The sequence below is a fragment of the Daucus carota genome, chromosome 7 (genome assembly GCF_001625215.2).
Source record: "Daucus carota subsp. sativus chromosome 7, DH1 v3.0, whole genome shotgun sequence".
In the NCBI taxonomy this organism is placed as follows: Eukaryota; Viridiplantae; Streptophyta; class Magnoliopsida; order Apiales; family Apiaceae; genus Daucus; species Daucus carota.
In genome coordinates, this window is record NC_030387.2 from 208520 (window position 1) to 227847 (window position 19328).

General features: G+C 36.5%; 5 protein-coding genes across 5 annotated transcripts; 1 reads left to right on the forward strand and 4 right to left on the reverse strand.

Annotated features, from left to right (window-relative positions):
- Positions 1-189: 189 nt before the first annotated feature.
- Positions 190-3572, forward strand: LOC108196568 (probable acylpyruvase FAHD1, mitochondrial). The gene is made up of 7 exons (XM_017363904.2): positions 190-416; positions 502-667; positions 1242-1294; positions 1728-1790; positions 2258-2308; positions 2390-2507; positions 3276-3572. Exons 1-7 carry the CDS (start codon positions 303-305, stop codon positions 3389-3391), a joined length of 681 nt encoding a protein of 226 aa, XP_017219393.1. The 5' UTR covers positions 190-302; the 3' UTR covers positions 3392-3572.
- Positions 3573-3761: 189 nt separating this feature from the next.
- Positions 3762-5959, reverse strand: LOC108196567 (uncharacterized). The gene is made up of 3 exons (XM_017363903.2): positions 5424-5959; positions 4382-4626; positions 3762-4222 (listed from the first exon to the last, which is right to left on the reverse strand). The coding sequence occupies exons 1-3, from the start codon at positions 5898-5900 to the stop codon at positions 3976-3978; spliced, it is 969 nt and encodes a 322-aa protein (XP_017219392.2). The 5' UTR covers positions 5901-5959; the 3' UTR covers positions 3762-3975.
- A 3042-nt stretch (positions 5960-9001) lies between these two features.
- LOC108193647 (uncharacterized) lies at positions 9002-11732 on the reverse strand. Its single transcript, XM_017360393.2, has 3 exons — positions 11080-11732; positions 9567-9808; positions 9002-9455 (listed from the first exon to the last, which is right to left on the reverse strand). Exons 1-3 carry the CDS (start codon positions 11557-11559, stop codon positions 9182-9184), a joined length of 996 nt encoding a protein of 331 aa, XP_017215882.1. The 5' UTR covers positions 11560-11732; the 3' UTR covers positions 9002-9181.
- Positions 11733-14858: 3126 nt separating this feature from the next.
- LOC108195335 (uncharacterized) lies at positions 14859-15815 on the reverse strand. The gene is made up of 2 exons (XM_017362295.2): positions 15585-15815; positions 14859-15424 (listed from the first exon to the last, which is right to left on the reverse strand). The coding sequence occupies exons 1-2, from the start codon at positions 15681-15683 to the stop codon at positions 15011-15013; spliced, it is 513 nt and encodes a 170-aa protein (XP_017217784.1). The 5' UTR covers positions 15684-15815; the 3' UTR covers positions 14859-15010.
- A 226-nt stretch (positions 15816-16041) lies between these two features.
- On the reverse strand, positions 16042-19092 carry LOC108194354 (condensin-2 complex subunit H2-like). The gene is made up of 9 exons (XM_064081824.1): positions 18782-19092; positions 18566-18702; positions 18000-18435; positions 17725-17900; positions 17468-17647; positions 17297-17377; positions 16898-16999; positions 16634-16792; positions 16042-16522 (listed from the first exon to the last, which is right to left on the reverse strand). Exons 1-9 carry the CDS (start codon positions 18900-18902, stop codon positions 16283-16285), a joined length of 1632 nt encoding a protein of 543 aa, XP_063937894.1. The 5' UTR covers positions 18903-19092; the 3' UTR covers positions 16042-16282.
- Between the last annotated feature and the right edge of the window lie 236 nt (positions 19093-19328).

Consider the following 19328-nt stretch of genomic DNA (forward strand, 5'->3'; position numbering starts at 1 on the left):
CTTATTCCTCTAAAATATAAAAATTATGATATCTTTTTTTTTTCATTGAAGATATTTATAATTCATAATAATAAATCAAAAAAGTGATTATAATATTACGCAACTAATATTTGAGTTAAAAATATTTAAATAGGAATATTTCCAAACTAATACCTGTGGGAAGTTAAAGAGTTAATTATTAATAATAATTGAAAATGGTTATGTTTTAGTGAGAAAGCAAGATCATCTTCTCTGTGTTGTTGATATACTAGTACTACTAATAAGAAGCAAGAAATCTTGATCGGCGTTGACTAATTTCAGACATGGCGACGTCAGCAACGGCACACAAGAAGCTATTGAGCGTGGGCACCAAGATCGTCGCCGTTGGCCGTAACTACGCCGCTCACGCCAAAGAGCTCGGCAACGCCGTTCCCAAGGTCATCATCATTTTCTATCTTGTAATTATTACACATTCTTATACTCTTACTATTATTCATTCTAATTCTTCTTCTGTGGTCTTAGGAGCCGGTGTTGTTTATGAAGCCAACGTCGTCGTATTTGCCTAATGGAGGCACCATAGAGGTCCCACACCCACTCTCCTCACTTGATCATGAGGTTGAGCTGGCTGTTGTCATTGGCCGAAAAGCTCGCGATGTTTCTGAATCCGCTGCTATGAATTATATTGGAGGTATCCACTTCAACTTTTAATTACGCAATCATATTTTTCGTTTTACATGTTTATACATTTTAAACTTTTTGTTTTATTGCGTTATCTTATTCATGTCATGTGTCATGATACGAATTTAGTACACTCTTGGACTTCTAGTGCGTAGTTCAAATTGTTTTTATTGATGTTAAAAGGATGCTTCAAGATTTTTTTTCTTCTTGTTTTGGATAGTAATGCTACCACTTTCTTTTTGAGTAAATGGTGCTCTACAAGTTCTTTTTTTCCTCAGCACTTCTTGTTATCTTTTTCCCTTTCTTTATGCAAATTGGAAAATTTATTTCGAATTCTGTGCATTAATTACATTTCTTAATATACGTAAGAAATTTTAAGCTTACAAGCACTTTTAACTCGAGGCAATGCATATTTATTCATAATGATTTGCTATATTATTGTGCATTACCTTTGTAGTGTGTGTGTGTGTGTGTGTGTTTAGGGGGGGATACTTTAAACTTTTAAAAGAGAACATTTAAATTCTAAGGAATCTTTTGTTAATCATTACTGCCGAAAGCAGAAACTTAAATTACTTCTTTCTTAGGTTATGCACTTGCCTTGGATATGACTGCAAGGGAAATTCAGGCTTCGGCAAAGGTTAGTTTATTTGAATTTGTTATACGACTTCATTATAAAATTATTATATCTCCCTTGATTTATGGAAATTTTCAAGACATTAATTATACTGCATTAGAATGTAAATTCCTCTTAGTCCAAAAGCATTCTTTCCGCCCCACTTCATTCCGAGCAGCTAGCACAGCCAGTGAGCGTTTGTAATAAATTCATGGCGGCAACTATAAAACATATTCTGCAATCAGTTGATCTTATAATATTTTGCTTCTATATATACAATTTACATCCTATCAGTATATCGCTTGTGATTGACGATTTTACATCCATTTTTAAGTTCTATAAAGTTTGCAAATTATGAGTTTCAAAGTAAACCCTTGTGTTCTGGTGCCTTTGGACCCCTATCAAATAGGCTTGTGAAATATCTAAGTTAAGCTCTTCTGACTGTTTGGTATGTCAGTCTGCAGGTCTTCCTTGGACTGTGGCTAAAGGGCAGGACACCTTCACACCTATTAGCTCTGTTGTAAGTATAATTCTTATTGAAAAAATTGCTCTTCTTAGAGTCACACTGCATATATGTTGAGCCATAAATTCTGTCAAACGACTCCTGAAAAAGATGTTGAGAAACATGACTTAAGCATTAACTAATTCAAGTATTATGTCGGAACTATTGGGAGTTGAACAACTGAGTCATCTGGCTTATGTGAAATCTGTAGCAACGCCATGAAGTTAGGTCACCGCTGATGCAAATAAATTAAGATGTGCAACTTCTAGGTTTGTATTTATTGTGATAAAACCTCCTCAGATATTAGACGTATTAAACGTGTAACACCTTATTTTGGAAGTTTATAAACAAACAAGAGCCTTGTCCGCTTCTAATATGATTGGGAAGCTCAATGGTGTTGATCTGAACAATTAGGAAACACATATTATTTATCAAGTTGTAACAGATATATATGTTGTACTGTAACTCTTTTTTCCTCGCTGCAGCTTTCACAGGCAATGGTTCCAGACCCTCACAACTTAGAGTTGTGGCTCAAGGTTCCGGTTGCTTCTTATCTTATCACTCCTAATTATGAATGTATGTGTCCAAGCTTCTTAATATTGCTACTACTTTAACAGGTAGATGGTGAACTTCGGCAAAAAGGCTCTACTGCAGATATGATATTTAAGATCCCATTTCTCATAAGCCACATAAGCTCTCTCATGACTCTTCTTGAAGGAGATGTTATACTAACAGGTAATATTATACAAATGTCTACAACTTAAAACTAGCTAATCAGTCATGTTTTTTGTGTTTGTTTTATTTTTTTTGCATTTTGATGTGCTTCATACTGTGGAAAACTTGAGGGCTGGTTAAGGTAGAAGTTTGTATTAGTATGGATTATAAAGTATTTATCTTTTCTACTGGTGCATATATTTTGATGCCATGAAATTGTGGGCCTTCAGAGACCTTTTTACAGCCTGTTTCTTGAGGTTTTCGAATTACTTTAGTTCTGATGCCAACATATTGGTAATAAGCACATATGTTTTTATGGCATTTTGGTTTTACCTTACTTATTTAGTGTTGTAACTCGATCTCTTTTCGTTGAAGTTCACACCATCATGGTGGCAGTCACTTGATACCATAGACAAAAAAACCAAAACAATGATTATATAATTTGTAACTGCTAACATCTTTGTTATAGAAACATTGTATACTGCACATCCATATAAGTGAAGTTTGTGCTTTAACTCACACTATTACTTTGCTCCAGTGGCTTGTAAATAACTAAGCAAGGGTGAGTATTGCCACTGGGGTGTAGCCCCCTTAGTTGTACATCAAATTTTGGCTGTACTTGGGAATTGAAATTATTTTTCCATTTTCAAGACCAAAACTTACTTTGTTAATGCACACAGGTGCTGATATAATTTAAATATAGTTCTAACTATATCTCAGTGCTAATGCTGATTATTTGTTAAACATCATAATATTTCTTAAATAGTTTTGCTGCTTTTGTTTGTGTAGGCACCCCACAAGGTGTCGGTCCTGTAAAAGTTGGTCAAAAGATAGATGCTGGTATAACAGGGCTACTGGACATCCAATTTAATGTTGAACAGCGCAAAAAGACAAAAAGTAGCTAAACAATCATGCATCAAGTCTGCTTTTAATTAGATAAGTTCTCTAATCTGTTAGGATTACGGATCCAATGAGTTATTATTAATGCTCTGGCAACGAATATATACTTTCAGTTATTTCTCTTCACCAAAGATGTGCCTGATGTATTTTAACTATAGCCAAGGAGATATCTTTTTGTTTCTGGAACTGTGGAACATTTACAGTGCCCATCATATTGTCACAGAAGTTCAAAACCCCTATGAGCCTCTAGATCGAGGGACTAGTCCATTTTGATCAATAAATATATGTATACATGTAGTACAAGTATGTCATGTATGGGCTGTTCTGTTTGTAATTTCAAGGAGTAGTTTTGGTCCTTGTCGACAAATTGTCCCAAAAAATTTAAAGAGGTCAAATGACATTATAAATAAAAACTCCACCTCAGATTATTACATTGTGGATACTGCTGTATCAAGAGTCTGGTAATTTAGAAATTGCAATGACATGCAGGAAAATAGCAAGCCGGAAATTTGTCCTTGATGGACTAGGTGAACACCATAGATGTAGGCCAACTGTCTTTATTTGACACAAGTGAGCTAGTAAAATGCAGCTAGAACTTTTGAAAGAAATCCAAGATATGTGTGTTAATCTCGTCGGCTCTTTCTTGATTAATGAAATGTGCTGTATCTTCCAGAACAACCACTTCTCTTAACAAGGGCACATCTTTCTGCATCCCACCATCATGTATATATTCCTTAATGCCTGGTACATTGTAGGTCAAATCCAAGTCCCCGACTACAAATTTTGTCGGTACCATTACCTTACCCTTATGCCAGACTGCCGTGTGTTCCCAAGTTCTGCAATCACAAAAACCATGAACAAATTATCGAGAGAGATGATCAGATGTTGATGCACTGTTATCTTGGACATGTTTGAGCGTTGTTTGACAATTTAGGCTTATACACCTTATAAATGACTATCTGTTATAATAAGCGTTTAAGAAGATAGTAACTCACGAATGTAGAGCACGGTAATAATTGATTCCACCCGTGAAGCCAGTTTTCTCAAACTTACTGACGTAGTAGTCGATATCCTCTTCTGTTATCCAGGAAGGCAATACTATAGTAGGAGGAGCATCTGGGTTTATAAAGCTTTGGCCTTTAGGAAAGTAGAGAGGACCAGGATTTCTAGATGTTAGGAAAATTTTCATCAAGTTTCTTATACCTATCGGCTCTAGTGAAGCTTCTATTTCTCCTGGCACCTGCGTACAACATTTACAATTTTAATCAACTGTGTATAACATAATTACAAAGTAGGCTACAGGAAATCGTTTTAATTGCTAATTAACAAATTCAGAAGTGCATGTTTAGTCAACTGATTTTAGTTGATCATGGTTTGAAAGTTTATTAATGCTCATCTTCTTTTGAAGTAGCAAATAATACCTTAAATTAATTATCAAAAAAGAAGTTATTTATTATAGCAAAAGAAGAAGAAGAAGAAGATATGCAATACGATTATAATAGTGTCTAAAATAATATCCTCGTTACAATAATAAATTTTGATAAAGTTTTTCTGATCCAAAATTATTAATTCAAAGATTTAACTCTACATGTAAAAAGGTCACTCTCGTTATAGTTCACAGATATAGCCGGCAAATTAAATACTACAATTGTGATATCTCCGCGTCAGTTTCTCTTTATTACTTTGCGATAATTACATACGTTTATATGCGTCGGCATCTCAAATATGAAATGACAAGCAACAACAGATAACGAGCCTCGAAATATCCACGGTGTCACTGTCACATACTACTACAAATCATTTTTTAAATATTAAATCATAATGATTTTTAACTCGTGCTCTTGCAGACCCACATCTAAAAGTTAAAGCAAAATCTAAATAATTCATTGGCCTTGTAGTACGGATGCACATCGCGGCACTAAAATTTCAAAATAATCGGGACTAAAATATTGTTGTTCGTTAAATTTTATAGACCACCAGAGATTTGATAAATTATGCAGAAATACAGGAGACAGAAGAAGAGAAAAAAATAGAAACCTGAAATCTGTGCATGTAGTGATTATCCCCATAAATCCCACGCATTTGTTCAGCATAATCTCCCTTTGGATTCCACGGTATAAACTCCAAGCTCAAGTTGACCAAAGCCTTGACTTTATCAGGCCTAAACAAGCACAAATGCCATGCAATGAACGCCCCCCAATCATGTCCTACCACAAACACTTTCTCCTCCTCCGCTGCTATGCCATCCAGCAGCACCACCAGGTCTCCCACCACATGGAGGGTGCTGAACTTGGAAGCATCCTCCGTGGGGGCTCCGGTGGTGTCTCCGTAGCCGCGGAGGTCAGGAGCCACGGCGCGGTACCCGTGGGCAGCCATGTAGTTGATCTGGTGGCGCCATGAGTACCATAGCTCGGGGAAGCCGTGGAGGAACAAGACTATAGGGCCTTCACCTTTTTCTGCTACGTGCATGTTGAGCCCGTTTACACTTATCATTGTGTGCTTTATTTCCTCCATCTTTTTTATTGTGAACTGTGATGTTCTGCTCAGACTAGGGGAATGTTTATATAGGAAGGGTCTTTCTAGTGTGTGCCCAAGGGCACACATTAAGCACTAAATTTGATGGGTTTAGTGGATTTTGATTGGTGGAGTTTGGTGTAAATGCAGGGGGGCCATCCATATTTATGATTACATGACCAATAAGAATGCACCAAACTCATAAAATTTAGTGCTTAGTGTGTGCCCTTGGGCACACCATAGAAAAACCGATATAGGAAAATGTTGAGATAAGAGGTGACGACTAGATCTTCTCATAATAACTGTCTCCTTTGGACTTTGAATTATCCAATGATAAGAGGTATAAATGCAATTTAACATGAATAAAAATATATTTTAAATGGATTTTGGTTTTGATCCGAAATTAATTAGTCTTTATATTAAAAATCGAAAGTATTAGTTATGAGCAATGTTCGACCCATAAACGGTCGAAACGGCCGTTTAGAAAAATCAGGACCTAAAACGCTTTTATTTTATACTAAACGATAAAATTCATTTTTCTAAACTTGTTCAAATAATCCAATCATATGGGAATAAATGCAATTTAACATGAATATAAAATGTTTAAATGAATTTTGGTTTTGAAAATTAATAGTCTTTATATTCAAAAAGGAAAGTACTACCTCCATCCCAAATTAGATGTCCCCTTTGACTTTGGGCACGCAACTTTAGGTGCATTGACCGTCTACTTCCAAAATTTATTTTTTTATTTTTTCTTTTATAAATGAAAATTTCATATTTAAATTTTTATTTGCAAAAATAAAATTTTGAAAATAAGTCACGTATCTATACCTTAAATTGTGTTCCCAAAGTCAATGGGGCCATCTAATTTGGGATGGAGGGAGTATCACTTATGAATTAAAACAAACAAAATATACGACTGTAATCCATTTCTATCGATTATCTTCAAATGTCTATTATACTGGAATTGCGTGAGATTCAGAACTGATTGCCAAATATATTGACATTTTTATATTTTTGGAGATCACTTGTGAAGTTTTGATTGTAAAGTGTTGACTCCAAACATAGCCAATTAAATTTTACTTGACTTTCTCTAGATAGAAAGGGAAAATCAGCACCACATGTCACATGTGTGTGTCTGCCAATATTTGGGACCCCATACTGTAATGGATTGACCCGTGACCCGAGAGTATCAATTATCAATCTCTGCTTCAACGAAAATGGTATATCGGTTTTTCTAGTGTTTTTGTTTTTCTAGTGTGTGCATACACTGAGCACCAAGTTTTATAAGTTTGGTGATTTTTGATTGGCTCATGCTTCTTTATAATGATGGACCCTCTGCAAATTCACCAACCACACCAATCAAAATCTACCAAAATTATAGAATTTGGTGTTTATCATGTGCCCATGGGCACACACTAGACAAACCCATGATATATCTATGACATCGTTTGGACAAATTTAAAAAAAATGATTTCTTCTTTAAATTAAAAAAAAGAAATAAAAGTGAGAAGTAAATAAGTTAATAAAATGTTTTGAAAAGAAGTAGAAGTTCTGAAAGAAAAACTATCATTCACAGCTTCTTAAGAGTACTTCTACTTATTTACACAAACGGGTAAAGAAAAGCAGAAGTCAGAAGCAGTTTCTCTTCTCGAAAACAAACAATCCCTATATTATACTCCGCTTGTCCCCTCATTTATTTACGTTATTTTTTAGCACGGGTTTTAAGACTCATTTAAAATATAGTTCTATAATATATTTTTTAATTTTTTTTATCTGAATAAAAGTTTGATATTTAATTTTTTATTCAAAAAAGATTTTTTTTAAAAAAAAATATAGAACTATATTTTATAGAAATCTCAAAATGCGTGCAAATAGTGAACGTAAACAATCTAGAGGGCGGAGGGAGTAATAGTATATAGAGAAGTGCTCACATACAAACTAAATTAGTGTACAGAGAAGTGCTCACATACAAACTAAATTAGTGTACAAACTACGAATGAGTTCTTAGATGAATGTAATCCCATAGTGTAATATACGTAGTTTTAATAATAATAAAATAACAATTAAAAGAGAGGGGAAGGATCATTATCAACCCATTTTATTGTTACCGCCGTCACCTATAACCACGATTGATCTACCACCGCTTGTCATCATAACTTGTCATTACTAGTGTTTATTTATCACCACCACACGCCTCATCTCGTTATTTTTTTTACCATCATAGACTTCCTACAACTATAATTGATCAACAATAGCAAACATAAGTAATTTTCTCAATTATCAACATTAAAAATTACTAATTTGACTGCATAAAACAGTGATTAATAGTGTATAAACTGTAATTTATAATTATATGTACTAATCTCACTTACGGTAACTTGTCTATTTCTACAAGATCACATAATTTGAGCAACAATCCCAAATAAATCCTAAATTTGTGCGGGACTCTGCTTTACTAGTTTGCCTGTCCATGGGAAAAAGGACGTTTTACATGTGAAAATTTGAATATAATTGAAAGGGAGCCGGTGAGGACGTTTTAAACGTGAAAAATTGGTCATAATTGAAAGCCAGCTGTGAAATCTCAACCCGCAACTTTGTTATCTACGTGCCTCAGGTGCCATCTCTTTGAATTTTACCATAAAACAATTCATGTTTGGCTGATCATTGAATAATGTACGAGGAGGTGTTTGGCAAATTGGTAGTTATATCTACAGATTCCTCACAACTTCTTGATTCTGGATTGTACAAATTGCTAGAGTTTGATTAATTTATTTGTTCGTGATCTAAAGGATTAAGAAATTGATTTAATATATTTTTCCTTCTATTATTTTCTAAAATTATGTTATAAATGAATTTTTTTTGACTTCTTGTCAAATAGTCATAATTTGATGATATGTGCTCCAAATCTCAAGGCTTTGGCTACTCGAAGCAAATGTTGGCTTCCAACAATAAAAGCTCAAGTCTTTGACAAAATTCTAATGCTACCACAATTTTATTTTAATTTTACAAGAAAAACGTATTACATGATATTCTGGTGACTAATTAAGTTATATATATAAGACCAGGTGGTGGTATATATTTCTCAGTATTCAATAAAATTGTAACAAGAAAATAAATGGACTGAGAGATAGTCCCATCCTTCACCCAGAATTATTGTTGACTGGATTATTCTTTTGTCCAATTATTACTGATGTATCAAATAATTCAAGAACTGATCACACATTCATACCAGTGAAACTTTTATTTACATAAACAGAGCCAGATAGAACAAATTGATTTTACAATGCAGAACATGAGGAACCTGTTGAGAACTTCTTGAAGAAGCCATGGATGTGTTTGTTGATCTCATCGGGTTTTTCTTCGTGGATGAAATGAGCTACGTCTTTCAAAACAACCACTTCCTGCAACAAGGGTACAACTTTCTTCAGACCTCCCTTGTGTATGTAGTCCTTGGTCCCTGGTGCATTGTAAGTCAGGTCAAGATCACCCACGATGAACTTTACGGGGACCTTTATTTGATCTTTAGTCCATGCAGCACTTAGTTCCCAGCTTCTGCAATTAGCACATTCACAAAACTAAACAATTAATAACATAATCAGCCTTATGTGCTTCATGTGACCTGAAAAGCCTAAGGTAATGTGTGCTGTGTGTTAAGGAACTTACGCATTTAAGGCGCGATAGTAGTTGAATCCTCCGGTAAAGCCAGTTTGCTCATACTTGGTGGCATAAAAATCAACATCTTCTTCCGATAACCAGGATGGCAAAACGATTGGATCATTGCTATCATCTCCAAACCCTTTACCTTTAGGCAAATAAAGAGGCCCGGGGTTACGGTATGTCAAAAAATGCTTCAAAACACTTTTGGTTCCTAGTTTGGAAAATTCAGCTTCTATTTCTCCTTGTTCCTGAAACATAAAGACGTGTACAATATGTACATTCCTATTAATCAGTTGTTGCTAATCTATTTACATGTAACATAATTTTTTTTTAAAAACAGAAATGAAGATAACCTGCGTTCATCTATTAGTCAACTATACGTTCATCTATTACTTAGTCAACTATATTTCTAAAATGAAGAACGGAGAAGAAGCAGTCACCTGATCAAGTGTACAAGTAACTAGAAATGCAGCACAGTCATGCCAAGTATCTATTTTGCAGGATTATTTATTATAACAAGGAATATCACCCCTCTGTCGGACAAATGCAACTTAAATATGTACTCATGTTGTCAGAGAGGTTGAACGTAAAAAACTTATAAGCATCTCAGGGTCTCAACTTCGAAGCAATACGGCAGATTGTACCAAAATACAAACAATGGATTACTGAATACTGGAATCCATTGCCAGGATTGGTTTTTCAATCTGGCCAGTCTGTTAAAAAATTTCTTTTGCCACGAGTAACAAACTATGTTGGCGTAACTTAGGAGGATGGTATACTGATATGGGGAATCTTTCTTGCTACTACAGGAAGAAAGCATTTGCTTTTACCGTCTGTTCCTTTTTGCAAAAATGTCTGAACAACTCATTTCATAGGTAGAATTTAGAATACACCCTAGCTTATTGAAAAACTTCTAGTTTCAAAACATTCAAAAATTATAGAACTTCAGATTGCAACATGATAAGCTCAATCAAATTAATCGTTGTATAGGTGAAGTGGTAAATTACTCGGTAGATGCATCTATGCACCTTCTTGAAGAAACAAACCTTCAAATTCAGTAGATGCTTTGCACCTTTTCGAAGAAATATAACCTTTCAACTGTTAAGTAATCAGTTCATCTAAAACTTTTAGGTGTTTAGAGAGTTTAGATTAAGACCCCAAACATGATCTTAATAGACAATACCAATACCAAATAGGCAAATACCATTAAAATTTAAGGTTTTAGATGAGTTAGTTACTTAACACAAATTACACATAATTCAATATTTGTTTATTAAGATTTCAGGGTAGTCAAGGGGTCAGGTAACCTACTCCAACTCTTGAAATGAACAACAAGAAATAAAACAGAACTTCCTCCAAATCCAAAACCAATCAATCTCACAACCCACAATTAATCTAGGCTTAACCAAATCGCATATGTGTTAATCATTAAAATTACCTCATACTTCACCACTGGATCTTTCACAAGGAAGTGCACAAATCAAAAAGCTAAATAACAACTGAGATGAGAAAATCAAACCTGAATTCTGCAGATATAGTAATCATCTCCATAAACAGCACGCAGACCATCAACAGGCTTAACCTTCGGGTTCCTTGGCGTATACACAACACTCATATTCACCAAGGCCTTAATCTTATCAGGCCTAAACATAGCAAAGTTCCATGCCACAACAGCACCCCAATCATGGCCAACCACAAACACCTTCTGCTCCCCTGCTCCTGCCACAGCCTCCACTAATGCCACCACATCTCCAACCAAGTGGAGCATCGTAAACTTGGAAGGATCACTCACAGCTGCTCCCGTAGTGTCTCCAAAGCCACGTAGATCAGGCGCCACTGCTCGGTATCCCTGAGCCGCCATGTAGACCATCTGGTGGCGCCAAGTGTACCAGAGTTCAGGAAAGCCATGAAGGAACAAGATCATAGGGCCTTGGCCTAACTCAGCTACGTGCATATCAATGCCATTCACGCTCACTGTCTTGTGCTCTATCTTTTCCATTTTTTCAACGCCAAATTCAACACTTCTCTCAAATCTTTTTGGAGAACTTATGCTTTAAACACTAATCAATCAAGAGTTTATATGCTTAGGAATCTAGATTACTTTTACGGGCACCAAATAATATTTTGGTGGGTCAATGTACTTTTTTTTAATTTCTTGAATCTCATAATGACAAAATAACTCATGTTGCACATGGTGTGTACTTAAAGAAAGACCCTGGTTTATCGACTGACTAATCATCAAATTTTGATATATTATATGGATTATATAATTGTTAAATTAAGTTCCTAAACTTAACTATAAGCCATGTGGGTTTACAGACGGGGACATTTACAGATGCTTCAAAGGGTTGCCAATACTGAGAGTAAATTAGACTACATACTTTAAATGATTTGTAGGAGAACTGAACGAGTAAAAAAAATGCAACAGAGATTGAAACGTGGAAGATATTCTTTTCCTCGAGGACAAGACTTGTGCGACCGGGTTTGCTCTACAAATATTAGAAATCTGCCCAATTTTTTTTTTTTTTTACTAATATGGCTTATAGCCTTACAAGTGAGTATCTGTTGTAAAATATTCCACGTTAAACGTAATATCGGACTGATTTTAGTAATTTATGTGAACTTACCTGACGGCATATTAATATGTGCTATAATCATTAAAATAATATAGAAAATCTATCTTAGATACATCAAATAATTTTCAGCTTCAGTAAAAAGCTGATATTGATGTCTTGAGCAGTAAAACGATACCTGTAACAATTTTATTCTTTGTCGCAAACTAAAACAGTTTTTGAGTTGTCTATACAATAGAAAATTATACTCCCTCCGTCCCACCCGTTTTCTTATCAAATGGGTTGGGCACGGAGAAGTGGTGGAACCCATTAACTATTTTTGATAAGTTTTGAAATGTAAATAATTGAGTAGGATACTTAAAAAAAGAGAGTGTAAACAAATTGGTGGGACGGAGGGAGTACCAACGGTAACTATCATTTGAAAAATGAAGACAAACAGTGTACAAAATAAATAGGAAAAACGTAGCAGTATGTCGGAAGATATACGAAACAGTCGTCAAGTTAGTTAACTCCATGTTACTGTGATAGTGTGATAATGGATGATATTATCCTGTCTGGATTGTGGACAAGTTGAAATGATTTATTTTTGGACTTTCTCTCAGTGAAATTTTTTAACTAGTTATATTCAAAATAAATTTTCTGTATCTTTGTCGTCATGTTAGACTTAATTTGGGACCCAAGCAACAAAGTTGATCTGAATATCTAGAAAATGTGTGAAGTTTTAGTTAAGTCACTCACTATTGGAATTTAACATAGCAATCGAAATGGACTTACGGGACAATGACTTTTCAGTCTTCTTCACATGCATATGCTGTAATCAGTGTTTTGAAAAGCGCATTAAGCGGGCGATTAAGCGCCCGCTTAAGCGGAAGCGGGATAGAAACGCTTCGATTAAAGCTAAATCGGGTTATTAAACGTTTGGGGAGATTAAGCGGGTCAAAATCCGCTTAAGCGGGATTTTGACCGATTAACTGGCCAAGTTGAACACATGACTGTATTTGTAAGGAAAGCGGGGAAAGTGCGATTGAATATGCCGGAGTCGATGTTGAAGCCGGAGATCAGGTAAGAAGACGGGGAGGGAGAGGCGGAGGGGAGAGGGAGGGGCTGAAATTTGGATTTGACGAAGATGGCGGAAGAAGAGAAAGATGGGGTGGAGAGAGAGAAAGTGAAAGGAAGGGGGGAGGAGAGAGCTGAGAGAATATTTGTTTTTTCGAGACTGACTTTTTGAGTTGCAGCTCAGATTAGTCATGGGTGGGTGAGGGGTGTGTTTAGGGCTGTAATTCGAGTCGGGCGGCTCGCGAGCTCGCCCGGCTCGAACTCGTTTAAGTGAGCTCGGCTCGGCTCGACTCGTTAAACGAGCCGAGTTCGGGTAAAGGTTTCGGCTCGTTTAATTAAACGAGCCGGCTCGACTCGACTCGTGAAATTAAACGAGCCGAGTTCGGGTAGAGGTTTGGGCTCGATTAAGTGTAAAATTATACGAGCTGGCTCGCTCGGCTCGTTAAAACCGGCTCGTTTAGCTAAACGAGCCGGCTCGACTCGACTCGTGAAATTAATCGAGTCGAGTTCGGCCAAAGATTTAGGCTCGATTAGTTAATCGAGCCGGCTCGGCTCGGCTCGATTAAAGTTGGCTCGAATTAGGCTCGGCTCGAAACTCGCCCGGCTCGACTCGAATTACAGCCCTAGGTGTGTTTCTCTGTCTCGCTTGAATTCTCGAATTATTATTATTAATTATTAATTTCTGTTATAAGGATGTGTAATGTTAATATATGCCTGTAAATTCTATTATAAAAGATGAATTTTTTTTATATAAAAAATTATATTTATATAAATATAAATATAATATATATTTTATTATTTATTTATTTATAATCCGATTAATGGTCCGCTTTAAAAACCGCTTAAGCGGCCGCTTTAACGCTTAAGCGCTAGAAGGTGATCTCACCGCCTAGGTCCGATTTGCGCTTTTCACAACATTGGCTGTAATGTATGCATATGGGCCTATGGCCAGACCAGACGGGAACTACTTGCTCCATGTTGTCCATGTCTCCAGCCGTGTAGAGGAGTAGGGCTGTAATGCGATTGGAGGGGCTATCTCGTGTAAAACTCGTTTAACTAAACTTGACTCTAAATTCGTATACTAATCGATTTCTAACACAAAAATGAACTTAAACGAGTTGAGTCGAGAATGGCTCTTCTAGAAGTTGGCTCGAACTCGGAAAAAAAGGCTAGGTTCGAGCAAGATCAAACTCGTTTATAATACCTTGCTGAACTCTTTTACTATACAAGCCGGGTTCGGCCAAAATTTTCAGCTTGTTTAGAACTAAACGAGCGGCAAGAATGGCTCAAATATAAAAAATCGAACTCGATCCAGCTTGACTCAGTCCAAATTACAAGCCTAGACAGAAGTGTTATATATTGATTCATCCTATTCCAATTCTGACCCTTAAAAAATGTAAAATTATTTCGGTTTCAGGGAAATGTAAAAATATAGATTTTAGAGGTGTGAATATTGTGATTACAAATGTCATTGTTTTCTATGTCAATTATACCAACGGTAACTACAATTTGAAAAATGGAAATACTGGTGAAATAGTGAAATGTAGTTCCAAAATCAATCAATTCGAAATCACAGCCGTTACCAAAGAGACAAACAACGGTCCCGACTCCTGACAAGCCTGTTTTTTCTCAAACTGCGGACAAAACATCTTCACATTTAGTTTCTCAATTATTCCCAATCAGGCTAAACTGCATTTGATAATGTTAAAACTTACAGTTGTTCACAGAGACAAAAGAGTTGAACAATCAGGATTATGATCTATCTAGTACTAAAACTGCATCACTATAATGTACCTTAATTATGAAAAAAGATACTACTAGCTAGGTGACTAAATAGATAGGCAGAGAAGCTGTATTTGATCTCCGAGGATGCTGGTCCATGTTAAGTTCCCTGAGATTGATGTACGGTATAGTTTTATCTTTTGTCGTGAAATTTAGGCCTGAAGCTGAGCGGCTTCTGCTGGTCCTGTAAGGCGTCGCAGACTTGCTTCTGCTTTCTGTCGTGTACAATGGGCCTGATAAGGCGGCACGTACTTGGTAGACTCTGCTGCCAAGATCATGAAGCTCCTGATTGGTTTGGTGAACAGGCCAGTGTGTTATTTTAGCCCTGATGAAGCGGAATGCATTTTTCAGCCACCGTTTCGATCTGGAGGAGCTGCTGTGCTTCTTTTTGAATTGCTGAGCTGTTGGTGCTGCTACCCTTTCCTTCTTCTGCTTCCTTGCTTCTTCTAACACCTGGATGTTATTTCAAGACAAGTAGTTAAATTAGAGTGGAAAATAAAAGACCATGTATGAAGGTTCTTGGAGCTCCTACTCAATGCCCGTACATACTCAGTGCCCAAGACTCGTGTGACACAGATTCGATCAACTAGGGCAACTAGTGGAGAGGAAGAACCTGGAAATAGTGGAACTGGGGGTTGAAGCCATAGTCAGTGAGGAGGTAGTGCTGGGGATGAGGCATTGGAAAGATTGGAGACATGTTAGAGTTGGACATTGTACTACTTTTTCCAGCAATTTAATGGATATTCTTGTATTTGGAGGAGAGATGCAGTGAGTACTGTATTCTGTAAACTGTTTGTGTTGGGGGCTTTAACCAATAAGAAGGGACTGCTGGTCAAATTGGCAAGTGGACACCCACTTTATAAATTGTAACCATATTTGTTGGGTACATGTACCTTGATATATTCTTAAATAATTTCGATAATATCTTAGTATATTTCAAACTTACAACTCCAACGTTATACATACAGGATGCAATGATGCATTCATGGCAACAAGGCAACTATACATAACCATATGCTCCAGAGGCTCCACTGGAAGAAATCGGTGCAATTTAATGTAATAACAGAGTAAAATTCAATGCATAACTGAGTCATATTACTAAGAAGGTTGTACTTGTATTGTATACATACATAAATGTTGATACTGATGGCATGATTTCTTCTTACAAAAAAAAGTAAAGGAAAAGAAGCATTATAATGAAAGGAAAAAAAAACTATGGCTGGCTCTGCTACTTAAAGAGTTTAATGCAGGGCACTAGCTTCTCCTAGTCTGAGATATGAGATCATAAAGGAAAAAAATATGAGATGTCAATTATTGAGGCTGAGATACTGACGGATCACGATTTTCTTCTCCCGAGTCGCCACTCTCGTCCTCCGACTCCCCATTTTTTGTTTCAGGCAAAGATCTCTTTTGTGATGATCCGAGCTGGGCGTCATGTCGTCTCTTTGCAGGCCTTAGAAGTTTGACAGAAAAGGGTTTCTCTGCTGTATAACATGTGGCCTCCTTCTCGGTAGTGGCTGACGTCTGCAGATCGACGTTGCCATTGTTCATCTGAAACGGTTTATGCACATACTTTGTTACTAAAGCATTTTGAGTAGAAGTTGAGAAATAGTTAGCGGAAAAGTAGTCTAATGTAACAAAAAAAATACAATCATTATTTACCAGTTGCAGGATTGCAGAAAATGATCGAGCCACGTCATGCTTTTCCTGTCCCCTGACCACATCTGCGAAGGACATTGCACTTTCATTGTCGAACGACCTGGACAACGTATCTAACACCCTTTCGCCGTAGTCATCTACATCAAATGCAGGCCGTGTATCCTGCCAAGGAAAAGGTCAATGAATTACTGTTCAAATGACGAAATTGTCAATTATAAATTCATCAAGCTAGAATTATTTTATGTGTAAGAAGATTGGAAGGCATACATGCTCCTCCAGATCCTGCTCAATACTCTGCTTCCACGCTGATATGCGAGCATCTGAGTCAGTCTGCATCTCACTTAACCTCATGTTTCCAAGAAGAGAATTCTAGAAGGAAGCAGAAATCGATAATAATTATGAAAAGCTCACTAGAGAAAAGTATAATCACAGGAGAGGAAATGGATTAAATTTGATTTCAGTGTGACCTAGCAGCAAAAGCTTTTCGAAGCATATTTTACAAAAAAGAATCACCAATACGAACTATGAGCAGCTAAATGGCATGAACTGAAAACTGTTTACATGATTTAGTTTGAAAGTACTGAACGAAGTTTATCAAATTTTCACTTGAAAAAGAAAAGACAAGGTGTAAGCACCTTCAAAGACAAAATAACATACTACACATACCAGGTGAGAGTGACAAAGATCTTCAGGGATTGGATTTTCGTGCTCATGAGCGTTAGCTTCATGATCACTGCCATCTTCATGCTGCATGTCATACATAAGAATAAATCAAGGAGTTCCTAAATAACTCAGACTTGCTTCACAACATCACAAAATGCAAAAAAGAATGTTTACCATATTCGAAGGTACAGGTATATCATCATTTATATATGCACCTTCTGCCATGTCAAAGATAGGAGGTTCAAACTCATTGTCCTCGCTGTTATAGCCTCCGACACTGTCTTCGTCACCATCCTTAGATTTAGGATGTGCGTCAAACTTTTCTAGCCCTCCAAGAACAAGAGACTGTCGCAGCTGTAAGATATAACTTTATTACTACGGAGATTAAAGAAGAAAAAATTAGGCAACATACAAAATACTTAAATATTAACCTTTTCATAAAATGGAGGAGACTGAGGTTGCTGCTGGTCTTCTCTATCACGACGTAGTGCTTCCCATATTTGAGTAAGATCAGCACTAATGGGACCATCCAAGCTGGCTTCAGGAAAGTCTGTAGTTACGGAAACTTGTTTGCTAGAGTTTCCGATATTCCATATGGAAGCTTCAACTGTTTATAAGCAATATGAAGTCAGGCATCTGAGGCACACGACAAAGAAAACAAGGATACTAACAGATGATGAATCAAGAACAACAAGAAGATGTTCACCTTTCCTGAAAGGTTTGGCTTCCAAATTTCCCGGTTCATTGGGATTCAAAGGTTTCCATGGATCATCCTCATCGTCTGAATCATCCATATGTCCAAGTGGACTTCTACCCTCTACTGCAAATTCATCATCGTCACTTTCGTGGATATTGCAGGGTGGAGAATGAGGATTGTTAAAGCCAAAGCCATGATCATCATAAGGAGATTGATGCAAGTTTACATTATGGCTTCTTCCAACTGATAAGTTGTGGGCAGATCCGCCAGACTGTTTTGTGGGTGCAGGAAAATTCTTGCATGATTCAAACGGCCAAGAGCTGCCCCTGTTACCTCCATCCTGCCCTTTATCGACTTCATCATCCCCTTTTAGATAGTCATCAACTGCCGCAGCATCACATGGATTTAGTAGAAGAAAATCTTTGTAGATATAACTCGTGGCTAGCTGAAACATCAAAAGAAAGAAGAGTTAACAAAATTCTAATGGTCTTGAGTTAATAAAAGCACCTTGATGGGAAAAGAGAGGAAATTACTACAACGTGTTCACATAATATTAATGCTTAAAACTAAGGTACCGTATATGATTCAAGACTCCCGCCATCACCTGTGGCATCTAGGCCATCACCTTCAAAAACAAGAAGATCAGCAGGGGGCCTCACAAAAGAAACATCATCTCTGGTGGTTGTTTTAGGGAGGTTGCGATTGGGATCCACTGTGAAAGGAAAAAGTTATAACCATGCAATGACTGTAATTTGTAAATCTACCAAAATGATATAGAAAGGGACTTTTACCTTCAATCTCATCTGGGACCCAAAAATCATCCACGCTACTGGAAGCAGCAGGCTCACCACCTACTTCTGGTTGCTCTGACACATTCTTTGGCTGCTCAGGCTGACTGCTCATTATTTGCATAACAGAAAATTGATTAATATAGAATTACTATTATTCATTTAAAAAGTGATAAACTATTATTTACAGAAGACATGGACTTTCCAAGATGAGCAAAAGTTAGCTTTCTACATGATAAACAAAACATTCGATCCTGCCATATACTTGTACAAGGCAATAATCTGTTTGTCCAATGTAAAATACAGAAAAAAAAACACAAAGCAAACCACAACATTCTATCCTATCAAAGAAACAAAGCTAGCAAAAAAAAATAGATTCATAGATCGATGTTTCTGTCGGAACTCCAAAGTTGAACTTTAAATAAATCAGAAAATATCACGTTACCATATCAAAATTATAAGGTAAGAAAAGGGTATTGTTTTAAATTTTTATCGACAGAAAATATACCACAAGTAAGTTAATAGTCAGAGTAAAAACCAGGAAACACAC